The sequence below is a fragment of the Boleophthalmus pectinirostris genome, unplaced genomic scaffold (genome assembly GCF_026225935.1).
Source record: "Boleophthalmus pectinirostris isolate CB_2022bp ecotype Guang Dong unplaced genomic scaffold, ASM2622593v1 HiC_scaffold_21, whole genome shotgun sequence".
Lineage (NCBI taxonomy): Eukaryota > Metazoa > Chordata > Actinopteri > Gobiiformes > Gobiidae > Boleophthalmus > Boleophthalmus pectinirostris.
The window spans coordinates 13881191-13901063 of NW_026571175.1; the positions used below are offsets into that span (position 1 = coordinate 13881191).

At 36.8% G+C, this 19873-nt stretch overlaps 1 protein-coding gene across 2 annotated transcripts; it reads right to left on the reverse strand.

The window, feature by feature from the left end:
* Window positions 1–9414: 9414 nt before the first annotated feature.
* Window positions 9415–19036, reverse strand: LOC110167453 (CMP-N-acetylneuraminate-beta-galactosamide-alpha-2,3-sialyltransferase 1-like). Of its 2 annotated transcripts, none has more exons than XM_055157554.1 (8): window positions 18971–19036; window positions 16840–16870; window positions 16281–16735; window positions 14424–14626; window positions 14170–14349; window positions 14056–14086; window positions 13871–13990; window positions 9415–12274 (listed from the first exon to the last, which is right to left on the reverse strand). In XM_055157554.1, the coding sequence occupies exons 3-8, from the start codon at window positions 16539–16541 to the stop codon at window positions 12107–12109; spliced, it is 963 nt and encodes a 320-aa protein (XP_055013529.1). In that variant the 5' UTR covers window positions 16542–16735; window positions 16840–16870; window positions 18971–19036; the 3' UTR covers window positions 9415–12106. The 2 variants fall into 2 exon arrangements, with proteins under 2 accessions (XP_055013529.1, XP_055013530.1); XM_055157555.1 differs by lacking the exon at window positions 18971–19036 and adding an exon at window positions 18059–18348.
* Window positions 19037–19873: the final 837 nt, after the last annotated feature.

Genomic DNA, 19873 nt, shown 5'->3' on the forward strand with positions numbered 1-19873 from the left:
CTGTCATTTTTAGCCAAACCCATATATATTCTGGAAGATCTGGGTGAGTTCTGTTTATATGCCTGATAAACAGCATGAGTGAATGTGGATGTTTCATACCAACATTGTTGAACATGCTTCATGTATTATTTAAGTTATGTCAAAAAATGACATCTGCCATACTGTGACCAATATATGTACACCTATGTATGCTAATATTTCCTTCTTATGAAGTACATATTTTATCCCAACTCTTACATTTTCTTGAAGGTCTTTGAAAGTCCTTAATAATAAATACTTATTATTTTGTATTTATTTAACCCTTTCAAAGCCATATTTTGGTCAAAGTGAGTGAAAGCTTGAATGAGTAGTTAGTCCATTTCTTTATTATGCCACTGGTCACTTGTTGGTCACGTGTTGTGATGATTTAAGATGTCCAGAGATGTTCTGCTTTAGTCTTGCTCCTCCTCAGGTGTAAATGGTTGAGGCCAATATGTCCAATAGGTCATCTACATCTCACTTCCACAGTGTGGATCGTGTGGAAACTGTTGAATACTTTATCTTCCAAGTCCTTCATTTAAAAAAAAACAATACACAACAATAGCAATAACAACAACAACAACAACAAAACATGGTAGAGGACACTGCAATACCAAGTGATGGTAATATCAGGAAAAAGGAACACGAAAAACTAGAGAAATACCAGGGGCTCAAGGAGGAGCTGGAGAGAGGCATCAGTGGTGCCCCTAGTGATCGGAGCACTCGGGGCTGTAACTCTCAAACTGGAAGAGTGATTACAGCAGATCCCAGGAAAAACAACAGACATCTCAGTCCAGAAAAGTGCAGTACTAGGAACAGTAAATATACTGAGCAGAACTGTCAACCTCCCAGGCCTCTGGTAAAGGACCTGAGCTGGATGAGGGTGAGAGAGACCAACCACTGTGGAAGGTGAGGAACACACACAGTTTTTCAGTAACACACACAATCACTCAAATCAAACATCTAAATGGGACCATATAATATTAAATGTTCATAGTGATCACAGGCTGCTGAATATGGGTTGTTTAAATCCATTACACTTCTCTCATGAACCAGACCCCCACTGTAAATGAAAATGATGTCTAATAATTTCAACAAGCATTTCAAGAATATTTAAAATTTGGTTTGATTGTGTTTATTTTACTTAATTTTACATTTGTCTTTTTTTAATTATATTTGTGGCGATAATCTAAAGAGCTCCAAAGAGTCGCAAGCCAATAACAAGTGGGGATGTGGCATGACATTATATGCAAAGTATGGAAATGACGAGGGAAAACCTTATAATATAGTTAAAAGCTAAAAGTTGACTTTGCATAATATGGGTAATTTGAGTTGTTATAGTCTTCCAAGGGAGAAATGTTGTAATTTCAATCATGTAACCATCATCAAAAGACATCTCAGGCAGTTAATTATGAATTTGTCACCAGACACCCCAAGCAGAAAAATCCAGTGGGACAGTGAAGTGATACTGTTTTTTCCTGTTGTTTATGCCCCTTTAAAAGTAGTAGCTGTGGTTTACCTCAAGAGTTGCATTTCTGAAATTCTGGCCATAAAAAACAAACAAACAAACAAAAAAAATTTACATAAAAAAACAACAAAAAAAACAAAAAAACCTCATATGATTTAACATGATGTCTTATTTCATTTAGTTCGATGTCCAGGCAAAGTGCTGACATCTGTTGTTTGTATACAGAGCTGAGCAGGAGGAGAAAGACGAAGCCATATCTTTTCTGGACATTAAAATCCACCACATCGCAGACAGCAGCATCAAAATTACTGTATACCGGAAACCTACACACACCGACCAATATCTGCTCTGGACATCCGAACATCCCACTGCACACAAACTTTCAGTAGTAAGAACATTATTCGAATGGGCCACTTTCATCACAGACCACACCGACAGGGAGGAGGAGGAGAGACACATCACACAAGCACTCAAACAATGTCAATACCCCAGCTGGGCCATAAACAAAGGCAGACAACAAGTTATCAATAAAACCAACAAACAACACGAAAACCTAAAATCCGCCATATCAGAGCACTGTAAAAAGAACAACCACATTATGGATTGGGACGGGGCTCGGGTCATTGGATCGGAAAACAACAAGTTCAAATGCTGGATCAAGGAGGCCACTGAAATCAGAAGACGAGGCACAGACAGCATTAACCGTGATGACGGAGCGTTCCTCCTTTCACACACCTGGGACACCCTCCTCCAGAGAACACCGGGCGACGGGAGGCGTGGTCAGTCTGAGCGACCTGCCAGGTCCATCAGGCTGACCACGCCTACAGGAAGTAACAACAGCTGATATACGACATGTCACCCCCAACACAAGTGACAGTTCTGAAGATGGCTTGCAGCTAGCAGCCGAAACATGTCAACAAGGTAAATACACTTTACTGCATTGTCTTTAAAAAGAACCTAAGAAGTTAAAGTATATAAGAAGACAAAATGAACATCATTGGCTTAGTGACAAGTACAGTATGACTTAACCCTTATATTGTGTTAGGGTCAAAATTTACCCGTTTTCAAGTTTAGGTATGTAAAAACTGCCATTTGCTTTTTTGTACCGGAATGAGGCTTCATCTAATCCTCAGACACAACTATTTTAACGCAACAAAATCAGTTTTCACTATTTTAGTAAATTGTAAAGGTCTGAAAAAAAAAAAGTGACATCTGTGGTGTTACGGGTCAAAAATGACCCGGCAGAGAATAGTGGCTGTTTTATGCATCACTTACAAGCTGTAGGCTGCTCTGTGGATCAAATATGGCTCAGTGTGTCCCACAACACACACACACACACGCACACACACACACACACACACACACACACACACACACACACACAAAGGTCGTCTTCACCCACGTGAACTCTTCTCTTTCTTGCAGCACATTGATACATTTTGAATCTAAAATAAACATTGTCATATATAAACAGGGTTTTAGTGAGATATTATCAGCTGTATCTGTTGCAGCATCAGTCAGCACGAGCAGGTTCACTGTTTATGAGGCGCTGGATCAGATTTTTGGTCATGACAGTGATTCTGAAGACAGAGGAAAGTGAAGCTGAGGAAGATGTATCTGAGGATGAGGATGAGGGCACAGACTGAATAAAAGAAGTGGACTAAGTGAGTGTGACGTCACCCACAGCGTTTGGCGCCGCTCAAATGAAGCTCACAGTTACAGGAGCGAATCTAGAGCCAGGTTATATGTTATGAATAGGATTTTTTGGACGGACAAAACAGTCAAAAAAAAAAAAAAATCAGGATCATGTGTCGCAGGTTAATACGTATATTTTAAGACCAAAATGACGAGGTTCACAGCAGCAGGTACAGAGAGAAGGACGACAAGATCCTAACATAAGTCAGTTGGAGCCAGAGTCAGAAGGAGTCGGAAGAGCCTCCTGGAGAACTTTCTATTTGGAACGCGGTGGCTACAGCGTTAGTTATGTCCATTCATATATACGTCTGTGGATGAGGATGAGGTTCAGTATGACCCTGAAAAAGAGCACACATGTGGTGAGGAGAACCCAGATGTCACAAAGACTGAAAGAGACGTCTTCAAGTCAAGAAAAAGTGACAGTTCATGGTCACCAAGCCTCTTGACACCCAATATAATTATACTTATATAAATTAGATTTATATTATACGTATTATATATAAAATTATTATGATTATAGTATAATTATATAATATAATTACAAATTTTATCACTATAGGAAATATAATTAGTGAATTTAAGCAGTTTTTGTAATCAAAAACGAGTGGTATATTTTAAGATAAAAGGTCTGTGCAGCCAAAAAATAATAAAAAATAAAAATGTTTCCATAGACATGAACACATACTAAGTTAGTTATGAGGGGAAAAACAATATTGGATGATATCTAGTGTTTTTAAGTATTTTCAGGCTGAGTTAAATCACGGGTCAAAATTGACCCGGTAACACTAAAGACGCGTGTAGCTTTCTAACACAATACAAGGGTTAAGTTGCTTTTTCATAAGAAACAGATGGCAGGACACAAACAGGCAGAACATGAACAACAGGAAATACAGTCAAGATTAACACATGAAATCAAATCAAATCTACTTCCTCCTGTTGCTACTGAAACACTCCTTCAGCTCCTGCCCACGCCATTACCAATGCAAAGCTTTTCACTGAAGTATTCAAGCAAAAAGCCTATGTCGTATCTACTTTCAATTTCGTAATAGACAAAACAAGGATAGTAAAAGTGTTACTTTTATTTACAATATTTATTTATTTTTCATAGCTCCTCCTTATCAAAGTTTTCCTCAGTTGGAACTCCAAAATAAGATTAGAAACAAACCTTCTGGTTGGTGTAGTAGTTGTCCTTTGATAACCTGACAAGTTGACAAAAGGCTTAAACTCCTTAACCTGAAAACAACTTGACAAAACAACCTACATTTCTGTAATCCATATTTGGTCATCTAACAGATAGTGGCGGTATGCAATGATGAAATACTTGTTTGGCATCAACAGTCATGTTTTAGAAAAATAATTGTGTCCTTCCAAGGAAAATGCAGAAATGAAAGGACATTTAGATAAGAAAGTAGTTTCAAATGGGTTTATGGAAAGAAATGCAAATCCAGATAATGACACACACATATTGTTTCCACAAGCCTACATTATTATCCCTTTCATTGGTCCTGCCTTTGCTGTCCATGAGTGAACACCATGTAAACTCGTGCTTATTTGAGCTTTGCCAGTGATACCACTAACGCACTACTTAGTAACGCGTTACTGTAGTCTGACTACTTTTTTCAGTAATGAGTAGCCTAACGCAGTGCTATTTCCAAACCAGTAGTCAGATTAAAGTCACTTATCTAATACACTGTGCATTACTATTTTTGCGTTTCAGGGCGATGTAGGTTATTTATTTATTTATTTTTATTTTTTGGCGATGTGGGTTATGTGACACCAAAGATCGTATAAATCCTCTCTGGTGTTACGTTTCCTGTGATGTTACGTCATCTCCACTCTGCCACGAGTCAGATGTAAACAATGGAGGGAGAGAGGTGCGCCTTTTGCAGCTGGAAATACAAACATTATTTTGATTTTTTTTTTCAGCTAAGGATGGCAACATAAAGGTTCATTGTGCACTCTGTGCTGGCAACAAAGTGTTGTCTGCCTTCAAAAAGGGGGTGGGGTTACTTTATTAGCTGCTGAAAGTAACTAATAAAGTAACTTGTAATCTAACTTTGTTACTTTTAAAAGCAAGTAGTCAGTAACTTAACTAAGTTACTTTTTAAAGTAGTAATCAGTAGTCAGATTACTATCTCAAAGTAACTATGGCAACACTGAGCTTTGCACAATCCAGTCTACGCATCATCAACTCTCCCAATCCAGGCTGCAGCAAATGGCGGTGAAGGGATCCCGTTGTGGATTTCTGCAGAATCAATAAGCAAAGCTTGTAAATGTTAGCTGACCAATGAGCTCCTTCTATTCACAGGCGTAACTGATTGCACAAAAATATTTGGTTCTAGCTTGAGACGCAACGGAGGGCATGGTGACCACACTGACATCATGAGATACAATTCTGGATCTGCCAGGCAACTATTTCTTAACTTAATCACTTCAAATGACCAATCACAGCAAACCACACTCAAAAAGATTTACTTAAAAGCCTTGCGTCAAGCGGCTGCACACAACCACGTTGAGTAATTGTTGTAACGCATGCGTATGGACTTAACATAATTCAACAGGATTATTAGATGGATTAAATATATGCAAGCTGTGTATTTATTTATTTATTTATTGGATCCCCATTAGTCTTTACTGGGGTAAAGACTATTCTTCCTGGGGTCCAAGTTGGCATAATTTACAATACAATGTTCCATTATAATAACAAAAAGTTCACACATAAGTTCATACAGTCCTGTTCCACAGTATACTGCATCACACAACACTACTACAATTATAATATGTCCAATAATTACAATACGTAACTAGTGACTAAATATAATTAGATATAATTTCCAATATATTTCTTTAACATTTTCCTAAAACTTGGTTCATGCTTGTGAACAGTTAAGGTTTGGGGGAGCGTGTTCCAAAGCAATATCGCTCTGTACAGAACAGTTCTTTTGAGAGCATTAGTCCTGGGCAGTGGAAGTATAAAATGTCCATATGAAGCTTGTCTTTTGATAAAACTGTGCCGACCACCTAAGGGCAGTAGTTGTGCAAACAGGCTCAACGGTCTTTGTAAAATGCATACATTAAAAAAAAACAAAATAAGGCTACAGGTAAGTCTGTCCTCAACAGTAAACCAGCATAACCTCTCATGCATGACACTCACGCTGGTCCTAAATGGGCAACGCAGAGCCAGACGAGCCACCCCGTTCTGGATTAGTTGAAGTTTGACAAGATCCTTTTTTGAGGCACCTGACCATATTACAGAGCAGTAGTTTAAATGTGAAAAGACCAGAGACTGAATAACAATCTTAATATTTGAAAAGGGTAAAAAATATGCACAGCATATTATATTTGAGAGAGCTGAACTCATTTTAGTTTTTAATATGAGCAGCCCATGATAAAGTGGACTCAATTTTAACACCCAGTAATTTGGCCTCTTTCGTCTGCTTGATGTCAGCACCTTGCATGGAGAGATTAAGATTATACACAGAGTTTAAAGCACTTTTAGACCTCAGAACCATACATTTAGTTTTTAGAACATTGATTTTTAACTTATTTTCATTAGCTCAATTATGAATCACATCTAGTTCATGCTGAAGAATGATATTTAAATGATCACATGTTTTTGCAGATACATAAGAGTGTGACATCATCAGCAAATGTTATTAAATTGGCCATATTTAAAACATGAGAAATTTCATTAATAAAAATATTATAAAGAAGGGGTCCACGAAAACTTCCCTGTGGAATACCACAAGATAGCATTTTTATATTAGAAAGGGAGCCATTAAATAAGACAGATTGTTGTAGTTCAGCCAGATAACTTGCCATTAAACTTAGTGCAGAGCTACTGAAGCCATATGCGGACAGTTTACTAAGCAACAGTCTGTGATCAATCACATCAAAAGCAGCACTAAAGTCAATGTAGACCACCCCAACCAGCTGCGTTTGGTCTACACATTTTAGCCACTCATCAGAAAGAGTAGCCAGTGCTGTGGCTGTTGAATACCCTGCCTTACAAGCATGCTGGAGATCTGAGTTAAAATCATTGCATGTAAAATAATTCTGTATTTGCTTGAACATGACCTTCTCTACTAATCTTCTTAGAACAGGTAGAACACTAATTGGCTTATTGTTTTGGGCACTGAGTTGCTCTCTTTTTTATAAGTGGTATGACTTTAGCCAGCTTCCACAAATTAGAATAACAGTCACCTTCATGACACAAATTAAAACATTTTAGCAATATGCCGAGCAGAGAGAAAAAGAAGCTTTCCATCCAGATTATCTAATCCAAAAGAGGTGCCACATTTTACAGAGAGAAGTTCTTCCATGTCCTGTAAAGTAATGGCCTTGAATACAAAAGAACAGTTCTTTTTCAACATAATGTGCTTTTTGATGATTGAAATAGATAGAGATAGAAATAGAAATGAAAAAGATCACTCACAGTAGGTGGCATATGGTTTCTTATGTCCACTATTTTGTTGATATAAAAATCATTAAAGTAATTGGTGATATTATTAGGTTTTGTTAAAAACTCTCCATTTACTTCAATAAATGCGGGAGGTGAGCCTGTTGTTCTATTCTTACCAAGAATATTGTTTAAAGTTTTCCACAATCTTTTACTGTCACAACCACACTCCTTTAATCCTTTTATACTCCACCTTACTGAATACAAAATACGTTTTTGTATTGCGTAGTTCCTTGATAATGTATTTCATAATTACTCAACATACTTAAGGAAATTTTAAGAATTTGCCTTCTCAACCCAAATTCAAAGTTATTAAATAACTTAAGTATTAAATACCATTACATAGAACTTACATCACTAGAGTAACTTATAATGAAGAAAGCATTCATATTTACTCAATGCAGTTACATGCAACCTCTTGATGCAACAGTATTAAATATCACAAAATCAAGTCAAGTTTTCCAGAAGTGAACAAATAACAGCATCAGAAATCATTTTAAAACAATTCTGTATTTGTTGTGCAATTTTTAGAACAGTAGTTTTTGAAGCATAAGCAACAATATAAATACATTCAAAGTTAATAATTGGTGATCAAATATTTATTCAAGTGTTATTTTCCAGATTTTAACCATATTGCTAGAGATCTTAATGCAAACACCATGAGTACCATTCAAAGTTAGGGAGGCCCACTCCTCCTGAAGATTTTAATCTATGTAGCGTTGTGGCCTTAATTCGAGGCTTTCTTTTATTCCATAAGAATGTGTTTATGAGAGAGTGTAATTTCTTAAAGTAACCTTGCGGTGGTGCTAAAGGTAGCATGGAGCTCAAAAAATGTATGCGGGGCAATAGATTAATTTTGATTACTGATAAATGAGCCTGAAATGACACTAGAAGAGAGGTACATCTTTTAAGATCTCCATCTATGGTCTGCAACAAGTTTTTATAATTGTTTTCAATCAGGGAGCTGAGAGAGGAATGAATAGACCCCTCAGTATTTTATGCTTTGTACAATTGTTATACTATAAGAGGCTTCATCTAATGTTGTTGATCCCAGAGGCATCAAAGCAGATTCAGCCCAATTCACCCTGTAACCAGAAATATTTCCAAACAGTTCAAATATATTAAGAAGATATGGTATTGATTCTGACGGGTTGCTAGTGTATATTAAAATATCATCCACATACAGGGAGATATAATGGGCTGTATCATGTATTGTAATAGGCTCCATTTTTTCTGATTGCCATACTAATTGCACGATAGGTTCCAAAGATAAACAAAATAAAAGTAGCGATAGGGAGCAGCCCTGGCGTGAAGAACGAGACAAAGTGAACCTGGATGAACACACATTACCGTTACCACAAGTGCAGTAGGATTAGCATATAAGGTTCAAATCATGTTAATAAAACTAGATGGGAAACCCATATGCTGCAGCATCTGATTCCCTTGTGCATTTATGGAGTTTGCAAACAAATTTCTCAAGCTGTTTTTCGGTGTTAGGACATCCAACAACCACACAATTATCAGTCCGAATCCCAAAACTAAAATATGACAATATCAGAGCCAGAAACAAAAGCGATATGGTTCAAAAGACTAGAAAAGATCAGCTTTCTCAATAGACACATCCCACTGGGAAAACAAACATCAGCTCACTTTTTTGGAAAATCCTTCCCAGTATGCATTACACAATGACCAGATGTCCGAAATTCTTTATGCATCTATTCTTGCATTTACTTAAGAGTGTTGTGTAATCCCTTGCCAATAGCCTTGAGTAATGCCAAATATTGGATGTATTTAATAATGTTTACACAAGCAGTGTGAAAAATCATAGTATTTAAATAAAAATAACAAAATACACTTAATAAAAATAACAACAGCCAAAATTCATTTTGTGCATCCCTCTGGACACATCCTTATAGTAAAGATTGTGAGTAATATAAAATCTAGCTTTTCAAAAACAAAACACAAAAAACAAAACAAAAAACAAAAACAAAAAAAACAGATCTTGTTTATTAGATCCCTTGTCTCAGTCAAGCCATTTAGAGAAAGAGAGTAACACTTCTCAGCTACAGGCAAAACTTTATTAGCACTTAAAACAGTCCAGAGGATTTCCAGGAGGAGGGCAAATAAATACTGGAACACAAGTCAAGTAAAGCACTTCTTAGAGCTATAATCCATCTCTGGACCTACTGCTTATGCAGTCACAGAGCTGATTAACCTTCAAGGAACTGAGCAGACCATTATAATGGATGGTCTGCTCCATCAACAGCCAGCACAAATGTAGAAAACTGTAACTTTTTATATCGGATTTTTCCCTTAACTTCTGCCTTAACATTCCATTTGATTCCTACATGCACAGGTGGTTAATGCTAAATCATAATCATCTTGGGAGGGACAGAGGTTCTTCATTCATTGTTGACTGAATTGAGCCAGTCCCATTTTACTAAACCCAACCATGACTCATTTCTGACTCCTTCATCTAAACTATGTTCCTTTTTCTTGGCATTCAAAATACACAAAATGTGAATTTAATAATCATGGAATCTCCCTAGTTGCAGATGGGTGTGACTGTCTATTGTTCACAATACCCCTGTGCTATATTTCAATGAGTCATTTGTTGTTTTTAGACTCATCATGACTTATAAGACTTGTTATACTGGTTGGTCAAGCTGGACACATACTTTATATGCTGCCTGTATTCGTCAGATATGATACTGTCACATTGCTAACTGTGGACAGTGTTGTTTACACATTAGTAGCACAAACTGGGGGACTGCCTCTCTTTGTCACTTTTCTTGGTGTATTTATTAGGTGTTCTTGCTAAAGTACCAGCAATAGTTTAAATCTGTACAATTTTTTGTCTATTCTTGAAAATGTTGCACAGTAGTGTAGAGTCCTAAGCTCCAGTGCACATTTCAGGTTTAGCCTTCAGTCCTGGCTCTAGCAATCTGTCAATCACTCCAGTCCCCCCAGTTTACCTTTTAATCTATAAAATCACATTACAAGTTGGTTATTTAAACATACTGTTAGATACACTGTACCTCAATTTTACTGTCTCAAAAATGTGAAAAACAGAACTATAGTTAATTTTAAATGCTTTGCAGTGTTGTTTTTTTTCACTGACCTTGTGCGTCCAGAGCAACCTAATAGCATGCTACCGCAGACTTCCTTGCACTATAAAACACCTATTAGGCTCATATTACACTGTTTTCTGATTTATGTTATGTTGTTTCCTTTTCAGAAATATACCTTGAGTTGTGTTTTGTTTCATTCAAAATGCTTAATACACAAACTCTGCATATTTAGAGTTCTTCTCTCAAATACAAAACACTTGTGATGTCATATGGTAATGCAGGAATAGCTCTAATGAACTCCATTCACCTTCACTACAATTATGGATAAATGGATAATTTTCAGAACTGGAAATTCATGTCTCAAAAAGGAGCTGTTTACTTGAAAATTGTTACTACATAGTATCACAAAGTGGAATAGAGCCTTTTAAGCTTTGGAGATTTTGGAGACAGACTAATAATACAGAGTGACTCAAGCATGTGTGAATGAAGCAAAACACAACTCCAGGTGTGTTTTTGAGGAGGTAATAACATTATAACATGGCTTAAACCTCACAAGAATCAGTTTAATAGAACCTTTGATAATTAGATTCACAGTCTTTTAAACAGTAACATTTGTAAAATTATTTTCAACAAATATCTGAGCATACTAATTATTCACCGTAATTAGTTCATAAGTTCTTTTCACAACTTGCAGAGACCAAAGCATAGTTTGTATTGCCAGTAAAGCTAACAACTAGGATACTAATACACACTTCTTGATATGTGAACAAGAAAACGTTTAATCATTAGTTAAAGACAAAGTTAGGACTTTTAATATAGCTTATTTAAATACTTGATTTATACGGTTTTCATGTGCACATCTCTAGCAAACTAAGCTAAATGGTAAAAGTCAGAGGAGAACCGTCAGGGCCTTCGCCTTCCTGTAGCAAAGGCCCTGTGCAATACAAGTAAATTTGGGATTGAATTTGAAATTGACAGCTGTCTTAGCCAATCGTAATTCATTGAGGGGTGTGATGTGTGTGATGGGGTGATCATATCACCCCATCTTCTGGGCCTTCGCGAATACCCTGTGATAGCAAATATAAGCCAGACCGCAGCATCAAAAAATGCACTATTTGGATGCCTCGGAGATGTCAGAAAGAAGGAGAAGAGGAGGAGAAGAGGCTAATAATTTTGATGGAACACAATAAAGCCACAGTTGAATAATGATTAAGTGCTGAACAATCCAAAATGGAAAGGCTTTCACAAGGTGTACACACTTTCAAACTGAAACAGTTTAGTAACACCTTTCAGTTGTAAAAACTGAAATGTAAAAACAACCCCTGAACATGACAGAGTGAATTAAAAAGTTTTCAGTATGTCCTTCAAATGTTCAGACGTACGGTGCTCCACTTTTTAAAAGCCTCTGTAAAACACAAGCTTTCCTCGTCTCGCCAGTTCCTCAATTAAGTTAAGTTCAAGAGAACCAGGATGAGGTCCAGTTCTCAAGTGCTTATCATACAGTGGTTCCCAGTAATGGCTCCAGTTCCCATCGCTGTCAGCTCCAAACCCAAAGACACTCACCTGTAAAGCAATGGAAAAGGCTGGTTTCATTCATACATAAAACTTATATAAAAACTGCACTATATAACTTTTCTGCTTCTCAACAGGGAGATATCATAGATTTGCCTCGAATGTGCCACAGTATGACATCAAGTGTGTCCATTGTTGTAATTTATTCAATTACAGGTGCTTTTAAGACTATGATGACTATGATACTGGGGCAGTAGATGTTATCTGTGATCCCCTCTAAGTGGGAGGGGTTGGTCTATTTCTCTTTCCACATATTTAATAAATCCTAAAATGTAACATATATGTGGACTAAAGCAGGTTGATCTTGACAGTAAATAAGTTCAATATGGATTATAAAGGTGTTTTAAAGCCCTCTAGAAGCAGTGCAGAGTGACTTGTTGGTGCGCATGAATATTGAATATTTTACACAAATTCTTCATTGACATGAATGGGAGTTTAACCAGAAGTGCCACCACAAAAAAGGTTTAGGAGCATTTAGAGACAAAAGTGGGCAGGGTGGATAATAAGAACTGAATACAACTCTCTGTCATACGAGATCGACTAGTGGCCAATTTATAGGTTTTGCAGCTCCTGGGAGGATGCATTTTTTTGTAAAATCAACTGCCCATGTTTGGCTGACAGGGCATTTACAGCTTTCATAAAGGCTGGACTTTGTAGGGATCTGTGTTTTTATAATATGAACTTAGACAATGAGTACACGAGTATTCAAGAAGTAATGCGGGAAAAAAACTATAACTTTTTGGCACTTCTCGCCAGTGAGCATAGGACATTGAAAACAACACAACATCATTTTGAGATTATCTTCCAGATTTTATTATCTTATTACTTCCATGGGGCAGACAGATGGAAGCAAGGCTGCCAACCTACTTCTTCCTGTGAGTTTTCGGCAGGCTGGGTGCCTCCAGGCATATTGCTGCCTTTCACAGATTGCTTTTGGCTCTGCATTACGAAAGATCGGCTCAAATTCTTAGATGGAGATTAGTTTCATAAATGCTTTCCAAAATTTGCACAGTGACTTTGTCTCTATGATTGTCTGGACCACTTGTTATTTTTATAATCAAAGCCAGGTCAGAAGCCAGGCCACAATGATGCAGGATCAGTCTTGTATAAATGACTTGCTCTGCTCTGCTTCTTCCTACTGAATGATAGTGTCTGCCTCTCTTTTCTGTGTCCCACTCTTTCCGCCACTGATGTCATTTACGACACTGCAGTACTCAGCAAACCCTATTCCTGTCTTAAAAATGACAAATATTACTTTAGAGTCTGTCTGTCAATTGAGTCTGCATCCTCTAGCCACTCCAACATGGACAGGGACACACATAAACACTAAAGACAATCCTATCATATCAGCTCTTTTGAGTGCAATACAGATTTCAAAGACCAGGTCGGTCTGAACACGTGATACTCCAACCTGCAGCTCTATTAGAGCAGCAGCTGAATCAGAACAAAGCCTGCTGAGGCTGATTTTGCCCACCTATGCTAATGTACACAGAAAAGCTATAACTTCAGTGGTAAATACTAGTACAGACACATTATCTGGAAGCCATATCTTATCAAAGGGCCGACTGCAGTTGGCCAGGGTCTTACCTCATCACAAATGTGCAAGGCCAGAATCACAGTCATGAAGCCAGTGGATGAATATTGTCCTTTACCTTGGAGCCATGATAAATGGATATATCGCATAAAGGCTGGGTTAGCCATCAACACCTGTTTAAATAAAAGAATTAGCCAAAGACACTAGTCTGCCAATGAAAATAGAAAACTGTACTTACCAAGTCTTTACGTTTTATTGGATTATTAACCCTGAGGGAAGAAAGTGCCACATTAATATCACAAAAAGCTTGAATATTATGGAAGAATCATATTTTTAGAAAGCAGTCAGTTACCTTACAGTGCCTGGTGTGACCCAATAGGCAAGCCAATTCAGATCCTTCAATTTGAATGGGAAAAAAACCAGATGTGTTGTGTTGTCCAACCTCGCACCCATACTCTCTGGGTAGATAACGCGGTGGGTTGTCTTGGTCCCTACATCCTTCTCAAAGCCGTTAGTCATACCAAGGTTAATTCTGTGTGGTTCAGTTTGAAGTTAATAGTTATATTTTAGAGGTATTTCTGCTAAATCCAAATGTGTTGAGCTTACCTAAATACACTCTCATGTTGATCTATTAACTTTCCATAATGACTTCTTTTCAGGTTTACTGAGTTGCCCACCACAGCACATGTTCGACAGTGATCTGGGTTGGTTTCAGCAACAGGAGGATGTGCAGGAATGCCCTCAAAGATTTTCTGTGTTGTTTCACTGAAAAGTTTTAGGTCAAAGTTCTTTGGATTAGCCTGCAGTTTCTGTCAGATAAAAAAAAAACATATCAGAAAAACAGATCTGACTTGACCATCTGCATATACCTCAAATTTAAGGTGGAATTTTTAACTTTTCTGACTTTTCTACTGGACAGTGCATCACCTGCTTGTTTCCATGCAGACAATATGGCTAGGCTAGTCTTTCTCTTCTGGCGCACGGCGAGGGCAGACACATTTTTCTTATCTTCCCTGCTTTGCCTCTTTGTCTCATCTAGTCTAGTGTCTTATACTTTTGAGAGACTCTCTCTGCTCTGCTCTTCCAAACCTATATTAATAATGGATTTGATCAACTGGTCTCTCAATGCAATTGACACCATCTTTTCAACAAGGACGAGCGGGTTACAGGATGGACGGTAAGGAGAAGTCGTGTGTCTGGGGCTCTTTCTGTGGAGGATATAGAAGACATTTACCTATTTGGACCTATGATCACAGGACTTTTGCTGATTCGATTAAGCATGGCCCTGATTTTTCGTAAAAATGATTAATATGGGGGGCAGAGCTTCCAGTGCTCAGACTGCCACTATGAACCGAGTTACAGAGATGGTTTCCATTTTGGAAAACAGAAGAGGAATGCCTGCTCTCCCTCCTTCCTTGATCCCCTGTATCTCATCTGCATCCAGTCTTTGCCTATAGATGACTGCGAATACTTTGGTTTGCATTTGACCCTTTGGAGCACTATATTGTCATAACATGATTGGTTTATAGTAGGCTCATAATGAAAGTGGCAACTGACCAAACTATTTCAGGTTACATATTACATGACCAGTACTGAAAAAGCAGCTTGGATGAGCTGTGAATTTTTTTTCGATCAAAAAGCTTTTGTCCAGCTGACAGAATTGTCAACACAGAATTTGATGTTATCTATTACATAATTTTGGTTAAGAAAATTCAGAATTAGATGTTGAATTATGTACTAAGTTGTTCAGTTTGTCAACTCAGTCACACTTTCAACATTTAACTTTAAATATGTTTAAGCTGTATTAATATTTATAGACAGCAGTTATATACGAGTCACTCTGGGTGGGATGGTGGTGGCAAAACAACCCCAGAAAAGTTACAGAGTGCATCGTTACCTTTAATAATCTGTCATTATTGTTTACACTCTAATTACATAAGTTCATTAATATACACTGTCCCTATCAAATAAATAACTAAATAATAAACATGCTGGACTGTACGTATAGGAGTATATAAATTGATATAATGTAGCTTCCCTTCATACCATTGGTGCTTGCAGTTTTACTTTACCATTGGCATGTGTTATGTAAAACATACATTATTTTATCACTTTATTATATTTCAGTATTTAAGATTCTTTAAACCTCTGACACAAACCAGTTTTTAAATACACTATCATTACTACATAACTGGAATGCAACAAACAACCAGTAATTAGCAACAGAAGTTATTTATGTCAGCCCTCTATAGCTCAAATCTGACCTTATTACATAAAAATGCCAAAAGGTTCCCTACTATCGTGAAATTAAAAATGTACACACAATTACATACTGGGCCCCAAAATATATTGTTCCATATATCTTTCATCTATGTTGAAATTATATAGTTTTATATAGTAATTATCATGGCGGGCCTACATATAGGTCCCATATATGTGTTCTGATCATGAAAATAGCCTTACCGTCCACCAGGAAAATGCCTCTTGTGACACATTATAATTCCTACTTAAGAAAGGTGGAATAGATTTCTGGAAATGCCGCAGAAACCATTGTTCATCTTGCTGATTCACAATACGTTTCTCACAGTCAATTTCTTTATATTTTTCCATAAAATTTAAACCCCAGGATGTCATGTCTGGCATTTCCCATAAGTTATAGATGCCACAGATGCCACAGATGCCTAGGAGCACCACAAATACGATCCCTTTTACAGACGTATTCATTGAGATGCTTGTTTGTTCGAGTTGTGTTCACACTTGTTCTTGTTTGGTCTTGGCTTTAGCCCTCTTTCCTGATGTAGACTGGGTTTGGTCCTGTTCAGGTCCTAGTTTAGTCCTGGTCTAGTGCCAGGATTAGTCTCTCTTTGGTCCCATTTTGATGCAGTGTTTTTATAAGTAAACACACATTTAAATGCAATCTGTAGAAACAAAAACATGTCAAATACAGTGCTTCATATTTTAGCTGTTAGATTGATTATGTATCTAAAACTGTATGTAAAACTGTAAAGAATGAATTTCCTACCTGATTGAGATGATGTGTCATTTGTCAAACCCTGTAGAAAATAAGCACCGGAGAGAAGTGTTTGTAATATCTGGCACATGCAAATAGGGGCATTTTTGTTTCCTGTAACTAAAACATTGTTACCATGAATGGCTATATATATATATCTATCTATATCTATCTATATATATACTATATATATATATATATATATATATATATATATATATATATATATATATATATATATATATATATAAGCTTAGGTTTGCATCATCGAACATCACGGAATTTTAAATTTTTCAAAACTAGATTTGACTGATGTACAAAAATGTTTAAAAAGAAAGAAAGGATAAATTATTTTTTTTTAAAAGAAAGTAAAACAGATATAAATCTGACCTATTTTTCAGTTTTGGCATAATTCAATAAACCAGACAATGACTGATTTAACAAAACAATTCTCTTAAACACTTATAAATCCATTCAAGATATACATTTTTTTTTTGTACAAAGTTACAAAGATCTTGTTAGTGTAAAAACAAGATCTTTGTAACTTTTTAAAACTGCTTTGTATTTCTGTTTTTTAAAACAGAATTATGTAACTAGAGATTTTATTATCTAAAATAATAAACTCAACAAAAGTATTCTGACATTATCTTCTGATAAACAGACTACAGTAGTACCCCTCTCTTTACATTGATTTGGCTAACACATCTCTGTGAATGCTTAGCACACTTGTAAACACACAATAGTGGATTTAGATAATGTTTAATAATATATAGACAGTGTTGGGGAGTAACGGATTACATGTACCGCCGTTACGTAATCAGAGTACAAATTATGAGTAACTGTATTCCGTTACAGTTACTGCTTCAATGAGTGGTAATTGGATTACAGTTACTTTGCTGAAATAAGTGGATTACAAGGCGGTATTTTCCTGTTTTCACATTTTGTGCTACATCCCATTTATTTATTTTTTTATTTCGGTAATTCCACTCATTGCCGGAAACCCAAACAGAACGCGCGCAATAAAAGCGATAGAAACGTCATGTTAAAGTTGGCGGTGTCAGTCACACAGTGGAAGCAGCAGTGCATTGGTAAAAACGCATTTGTGTCTTGGAAATTCTTCTCCCGATGATTGGCACTGGTGAAAACAACCTGCATAGACTCATAATATCCGCACTACTGTCATATACACAAACACACACACAAACACACACAAACACACACAAACACACACCTTCATCATCGTCATCAACCTGAGAACCCGCGGACCACGTCTCCTTCCGTAGTTACAGCGCGGACACCGCCGTCTCGTGCGCCGCGTGTGGACCGTGTTTTCTCGCGTAAATCGCGCTTCCCCCTGTGCGCCTCTAAACCAGAACTAACACCAGGACTAAACCAGAACTAATCCAGGACTAAACCAGGACTAATCCAGGACTAAACCAGAACTGAACCAGGTTTAAACTAGGACTAAACCACGACTAAACCAGAACTAAAGACCTGATCTAGACCTGGTCTAAACCAGGTCTAAAATCAGGAGTAAACCAGGTCTAAAAATCAGGACTAAACCAGGACTAAACCAGGTCTAAACAACATGACACCTAACAGTAGGTTGACATAATTTAAGGTGATCTCATATAAATAATTTCTCTATCAATAATATTTTTAATCTGGTGAAGGAAAAGTTTATCTTGTTACTGTCTTTTAACAGACAAAACCTCTTATATTAAGATATCCTGGTCTTTGTTTCTCTACAGCAAACAGCTGCTTATTCATAGAGACTTGGGCTCAGACAATTTGAAGACAACAAACAAGAATTTTCAGAATGTGGTTGCTACATTCATGTCGATTAAAACATGACAATATCAAGTAATCCAAAGTAATCAGATTACGTTACTCACTTTAAGTAATTTAATGGATTACGTTACAAACTACATTTTGGGATGTGTAATCTGTAATCTGTAGAGGATTACATTTTAAAAGTAACCTTCCCAACACTGTATATAGATAATTGTTTTTTTGAAATTCAATCATGGACTCTATTATAGTGTAAAGTGGACAATTCAATAGAACTGGAACAATAAAAGTGACAACAATAGTAAATAGCAGTAATCATAATAATAAAAGCATAATAATATGATGCACTCACCAGTAATGACTTAATTAGGATGTTACAGAGATTGTAGACAAGACTCCTACACCTGTGCTCCCTTGTTTAGTGAGTGATGTTGGGCGTGTAGTGTCGTGTATTATGCCTAACACACTTGGGCGTGGACAGAATAAATATTCTGGTACAGGCTCCATGATACATATCCAGATATTCATGCCATGGTACAATACATGTCCAGACACTTATGGATATCCCTTAAAACTGGTGTTTAAAAGTTTACAAAAAATTATGTTTTCATTATGTAAAATAACAAAAAACACAAAATCCCAATGCCCTCGATATTAGAATACAACTGTTTTGACAGACACACAGACACACAGACACAGATGGACAGATGGACTAGGGGTGTCAAATTATCGCGTTAATTGCGATTAATTAATTACAGTCATATTTAGCGCGTTATGTTTTTTAATCGCGTAAATCTTATTTTTAATCTCTAACTTTACTGTTTCTGTATGCGAGTTGCTTTATTATAAAACCAGGAAGACTTGAGAGGGAGTAGCCCCAGCCAAAACAAAACAGAAAGTGCTACCACGTAATCACAACAAAATAACTTAAAAACCCAAATTGCAGACTAAAAGGTATGGGCTAAACCCGTCCCAAGTATGACCCGAGAAGTGAAACCAAACTAAAGCTAAGGGACGGCAACCATTAAAACCAAATTTATTTATGGTGCAGTAGAGCTAAAAGGTTAAAAAGTATATATGGTCACTTTAAAATGAAACAAAACAAAACACAACAACAAAAACAGTAGCAGACCCTAGGTTAAAAACATCACCTGTCCTACCTCAAAATCTCAAATACACAGGGGGAAAGGTCTGCCACCGGTTTACTTTGGCTCTAAAAATACAATAAAAACCCATTAAAACCAGTTTAAAAGAG